This window comes from Triticum dicoccoides, chromosome 3B (assembly GCF_002162155.2).
Source record: "Triticum dicoccoides isolate Atlit2015 ecotype Zavitan chromosome 3B, WEW_v2.0, whole genome shotgun sequence".
NCBI classification, from domain to species: domain Eukaryota; kingdom Viridiplantae; phylum Streptophyta; class Magnoliopsida; order Poales; family Poaceae; genus Triticum; species Triticum dicoccoides.
The window spans coordinates 434,589,015-434,594,501 of record NC_041385.1 but is presented as its reverse complement, the minus strand read 5'-3'; the positions used below and the strand labels follow the sequence as shown (position 1 = coordinate 434,594,501).

Here is a 5,487-nt window from a genome sequence, read left to right as displayed (position 1 = left end):
TGTCGGAGTCCGACATGGCGGGCATCTGAACTCCTATAGAGCTCTCCTCGATTTAGGTCCGGGCTGCGGGGCGGGGTTTCAACATATAGACCAGTTCGGACCGATTAGCTGATCCACCTTAGATGACTACAAGCATCCGAACGGATTGGTTCAGACATTTGCGGGTGTTTTGATCGTTCACGTTGGAAATGCCTAATCCCGGTCAAAGCAGAAAACCTCATGATGTCTCCAACAGTGTGAACCTAATAATATCTTGCCAGACAAAGTACATCACACCCTGCTACCAGTGTTGCTCGCTCATAATAGAGTGGTCTCATTTCATATGTTTTTTTCTCCATCCAATCGTAGTACTGCCACTGTTAAAAGTTCCAACGTAGTACGAGTAGTGGTGGTATCGCTCTACTACCCGGCCCCCTTTATATAAAGCCTCCCCAGGCTTCTACTCCTTTTCAATCTGTCTTTGTCTTGGCCTTGGCCTCCTCCTCTCCTCATCCTCATCACCCTTTCCTTGCTCTTGTTTCCGCATTGGCTTGTCGCCTGTGATGGGGGCCACTTCTCCTTCAGGCCTGGAGCTCACCATGGCTGTCCCCGGCCTCAGCTCCTCCTCTGGCTCAGGTAAGCTCGGGAGACCACTGATCACCTACCAGCTGTTTTCCTTCTCCGTCTCCCTCCTACAACTGCAAGTATAGCTTCCGCCATAGAAGTTGGATCGTGTTCTCCGTTCATGGCTTCAAATCTTGCTAGTGAACATCGCATTTCTTCGCGCATGCACAAACCTTTTTGGGTGCTTCGGGAAGAAATGCACCGCACAGTTGCATGTTAAATGTTTGAGTTTGTTCAAGTAACCAGCTGGCTAATTGAGGGTGTAACATCGACGAGAACTAACTCGAACGTGCTGTCCTTGGCAGAGGGGTTTGTTTGCAACAATAATATCAGCAACAATGGTGGCGGGAACATGAGGGGCCTGGACATGAACCAGCCGGCGAGCGGCGGCGAAGAGGAGGACTTCCTGATGGGCGGCGTGGAAGAGGACGAGGAGGAGCGGGGCGCCGGCGGACCGCACCGCCCAAAGAAGCTCCGCCTCTCCAAGGAGCAGTCCCGCCTCCTCGAGGAGAGCTTCCGCCTCAACCACACCCTCTCACCGGTCAGCAACACACGTCTTCCACCCAATGCTTGTCGATTCCTTCAGTTTCCTGTACACTAATAGCTTGGTTAAGATCGGCCGGCATGTAGTACACGCACTTACGTAATAATAGTAGTAGTAGTATACCATACGTACGTCCACCAGAAATCTCGTCCACGGACGAGAGCATTACTGCAAAGTTGATCCGTTGGTCGTACGGATGAATCTTGAACTGGATTCGTTTCCGTGGCGCTACTCTGATGGACATTGAAGAGCACGATGTAAACCCTGCGACGGGGTCGGACAACCACTGATCCATTAAGTAGCACTGCTCGATCTTTGATTATATATGTGTCCCATTCATGGGAAATCAAGACAAGGGGTACTCTCCGGCACATTACTCGTTATTAGTGGCATTAGAAGTCGGTACTGCTCGGTAGTGGTACATTACCGAAACGGTGCACTACTTGCAGTAGCAGTAGGAGTAGTAGGCAAATAAAGAGTGGGGGTGCACCTCTGATTGTTTGGCGCGGTACATGGTGCATAAAAGTCTAGCAGAGACTGTAGAGCACAACGTTGGTCTTATGCAGTGGGGTGGTATTCATGTCGTCGTGGTACAGTGCGGCTGCGGCGAGTAATGAACCTATCTAGTCACAGCTGCCTCCCAGGGTAACGCAGTTACTCCTCCACATACAGCAGTAGTAGTACGTAATAGGTTTTGTTTGACTGGCGGGATCGGTGCTACTCCATATTTATTCACGCCTCTTTTGCAACTATGGACGGTGAAGGCCTGTGTGAACCGTCATGGGCGTGCAGCGATTTATTATTTATTTAACGCCTTGGAAATGGAATTCTTGCATGCAGAAGCAAAAGGAGGCCTTGGCGATCAAACTGAAGCTACGGCCCAGGCAGGTGGAGGTCTGGTTTCAGAACCGCAGGGCAAGGTAAAAATAGGAAGGAATCCCCTTTAACTTGTTCCTGTTTACATACACAGTGTACCTCTTTATACATGTTCACGAGCACACATTGACATGGCCAAGCCTCACGTGCACTTGGAACTTCACCGTTAAGGGACTACCACTGGTCTACCCTACAAAATCGTACCAGTCCGTTCGGCGGTCAGTATTAAGATAATCAAGTTAGTTGGCTTAATTTAGTAGTAGTAACTTTTTTTAGGAAACGGGCAGGGCGTACTGCCAATGCATTCAAGTAGGGGAAGACGGTGACGTACAATTTGGTTCGTTAGTTAATGATGAAACCGAGGCAAATGGGACAAACTTGGAGGACCTGCTTGTTCCTTATGTTACTCATTCTCCGTTGAAAGGTCAAGTAATTAACTCAAGGCAATGCTTGTCTGGTCAATACTATCAGTAGATAATAAGGTGTTTATCGCTATGGAACATCAGGCCAGTAATTGACGTTTGAAGCTACTGGCGTAACGTTGCAACTTCATTGAGCAAATCCTACACGTCCATGGTACGCACGCGCTGCTTAACTTGCAGACTAGCTTGGCTGTGCATGCTACTTTCAACTCGCGTCGAGATTAAACTGAGTTGTTTCTGACCCGCCGTTGTTCAATCCAAAGAAACTTGCATAGAGGATTAGGGCCTGTTTGGTTTCAATAAGTCACCTGACTTATAAGTCACCTGACACACCTTCTCACATCAATCAACATCATGCAGGTGGTGGGACCCATGTAAAAGGGGGTGACTTATAAGTTTTAAGTTGGGGTGGAACAACTTATGACTTATAAGTTGGGGTAACTTATAATTCGGGTCTGTTTGGCAAAATAAGTCATTTTTTTTACTTTTTGACTTATAAGTTGGTGACTTATTTAAAACCAAACAGGCCCTTAGTTTCTATCGTAATGTAGTGATAACGCCAATCAGACTAGTGATAATATGCTTGTCTTGCACTACTCCAGTATGTACCTAGTAATGATAGCCTATTCTCGTCCCAACATAATTATGGACCCTTCCCTCAATTAAGGTGGCATAGATCACTGGCTATCTACCTTGAAACTTGTACTGCATCTGAGATGCGGGACAACATCAACTAGGTAGATTCTCTAGCTTGATAGAGTAAGGCGGCTTCACCACCTTTTATAATTATTACTCCATGATACACGTACTACTAGATTAGGATTCTCTAGATTAAACAACTGAGCTAATCGCTGGCATCAGCACGTGGACTAATCAGCACGTGCAAGCCTGGAAATGGCTACAACTTGACCCTGGCTCAGCGAGTCTCGTGAAGTCGAAAGTGGAGCAAGTCGAAGGCCATGGCCGGTACGGTCCATCTTATCCTGGCAAAGTCATTGGCCTTCCTTCACGCTAGGACGAGATGACAATGCTCTTGGAATGGGGGCCTATGGTCAAATTAAGTTGCGTATAGTGCTCTAGCTCATGCTAGTTTAAGCTCACACGGTGAGATGCTATGCATCTGGTTGCGTTCTGTTCCGTCTACTCTGTCATCTTGTATACAACTGACCATGTTGTCAAGTTACAATTATATGTGCACCGTTAACTTGAAGTGTAGGTTCCGAGGTTCAATGTTCCATTATGGGATCGAGCAACTTGTGTTATTTACTTACTATTCCTGGATCCTTTTCTTTAGCTAGTGGTACTGGTTGAGTTGCTATAATCTGAATGAATTGAACTATGTACGTGTACAGGACTAAGCTGAAGCACACGGAGATGGAGTGCGAGTACCTGAAACGCTGCTTCGGCTCGTTGACGGAGGAGAACCGCCGCCTGCAGCGGGAGGTGGAGGAGCTGAGAGCGATGCGCATGGCGCCGCCCACGGTGCTCTCGCCGCACACACGCCAGCCACTCCCGGCGTCCGCGCTCACCATGTGCCCCCGCTGCGAGCGCGTCACCGCTGCCACCGGCCCGCGGATCACCCGCCCGCCCGCCTCGCCGTTCCACCCTCGCCGCCCCTCAGCAGCGTTTTAGGGTTTTGTTATGTTAGGGCTTAAGAGAAAAGGTCGAGGTAGAGTTGCTAGTGGTAATGTAGGACGCACGATCGATAAGTCTTTGTGTAAATTGATGATGATGGAGGAGGAAACAACATGGAAAAGGCGTAGTGGGGTCGTGTGGGGTTTGGAGGCGCCCTCATGGACCATGGGGGCATGTGGCCTATCCGCCATGGACAAAAGAAAAATCCAGTTTCATTTGCTCATTTGGTCTTCTATATATAGGGTCGCGCGTTCTCTTCTTAAAAGAAAAATGTCATGTTTGTCTTCACTTTTTTTTAGAAACACTATAACTTTATTCATATGCATATCAATTACAGGTACATTGATTTGGACCTAAAATCCAAAAAATACAAAGTAACTCCTATGACTAAGAATTATAGTGAAATATGTTGAAAACACCCTTCTTCGCGGTATCAATCACTGCTCAAGAAATATTCCAAAGACTTCGGTAAAGAGTCTGCAATTGAACTGTAGCAACGGTGTTGTCACTCTTTCACCCGCACGAACATTGCCAATAATGTTTTCTGAAAGTGACTTGTGTCGCCCATCCAAAAAGATGGGAAGCCTTGATCGATGAACGTACTTGGGCTGGGGATGATCCCCTAAAAGTGCAGGCCGTTGAATCACTATATCTTCACCATAGTGTCGATGGAAGATTTCACTTTCACAGAGAATCACACCAATAAAAAAAGCTTGACACGACAATATAAACTCATTAGATTCGAATAATCGGATCTGCAAGGACAGAAAACTCTCTAACCTAATGCAATAACGACATATTTGTCTTCACTTTTGATCCCTTGTTCCAAGCGGCGCACAGGGTCCAGGGGACTGGGCCGACCCACCAGGTGCAACGCGAAGCGAGTTTTTTTTAAACTTGTGACACAAATATACCAAGAAAAAGAGTATCCTTGTGATGGTGCTTCTGTCTTCACTTTTGACGACGCTTCCTATTTGACGCTTCAGACACCTGTTACTGTGTATTCTACAAACGGGCGCTTGAAACGCCACCGCGCTGGCCAGCCCATCTAGCATGTTTATAATCCGCAAAAAAACAACACACATTTTGTTTGTCGAACCAGCGACCTCCCTCATCGAGGTAGGCTGGTGCAACCACCCCACCACCCAGCGGGACCTAGTGACTATCAACTTTTTCCTTCCCTTATTATTTCTCTTTTTCCTTTTCCCTTTTTATTTTCTGTTTTTTTCTTCCTGGTTCGATGAATTGTTTGCAAATATGTGAACTTTTTCACCAAATCAAATAAGTGTTTTTTGAAATCCGATGATTTTTTTCATACTGATGTTTTTTTTTCAAAAAATTGAGGAAGTTTTTTTTAAATCGATGAACTTTTTCGATTTCAATGAACTTTTTTTAAATTGATGACTT

At 46.5% G+C, this 5,487-nt stretch overlaps 1 protein-coding gene across 1 annotated transcript; it reads left to right on the top strand.

Moving 5' to 3' along the window:
- Positions 1–470: 470 nt before the first annotated feature.
- On the top strand, positions 471–4,368 carry LOC119276374 (homeobox-leucine zipper protein HOX3). Its single transcript, XM_037557427.1, has 4 exons — positions 471–615; positions 909–1,144; positions 1,988–2,067; positions 3,798–4,368. Exons 1-4 carry the CDS (start codon positions 543–545, stop codon positions 4,075–4,077), a joined length of 669 nt encoding a protein of 222 aa, XP_037413324.1. The 5' UTR covers positions 471–542; the 3' UTR covers positions 4,078–4,368.
- The last annotated feature ends 1,119 nt before the right edge of the window (positions 4,369–5,487 follow it).

Bases quoted from the DNA above. Each gene is read 5' to 3' on its own strand.
- LOC119276374 (XM_037557427.1), top strand. From the start codon at position 543: ATGGGGGCCACTTCTCCTTCAGGCCTGGAGCTCACCATGGCTGTCCCC. The intron at 616-908 runs GTAAGCTCGGGA...TGTCCTTGGCAG, and splicing joins CAGCTCCTCCTCTGGCTCAG to AGGGGTTTGTTTGCAACAAT. The intron at 1,145-1,987 runs GTCAGCAACACA...TCTTGCATGCAG, and splicing joins TCAACCACACCCTCTCACCG to AAGCAAAAGGAGGCCTTGGC.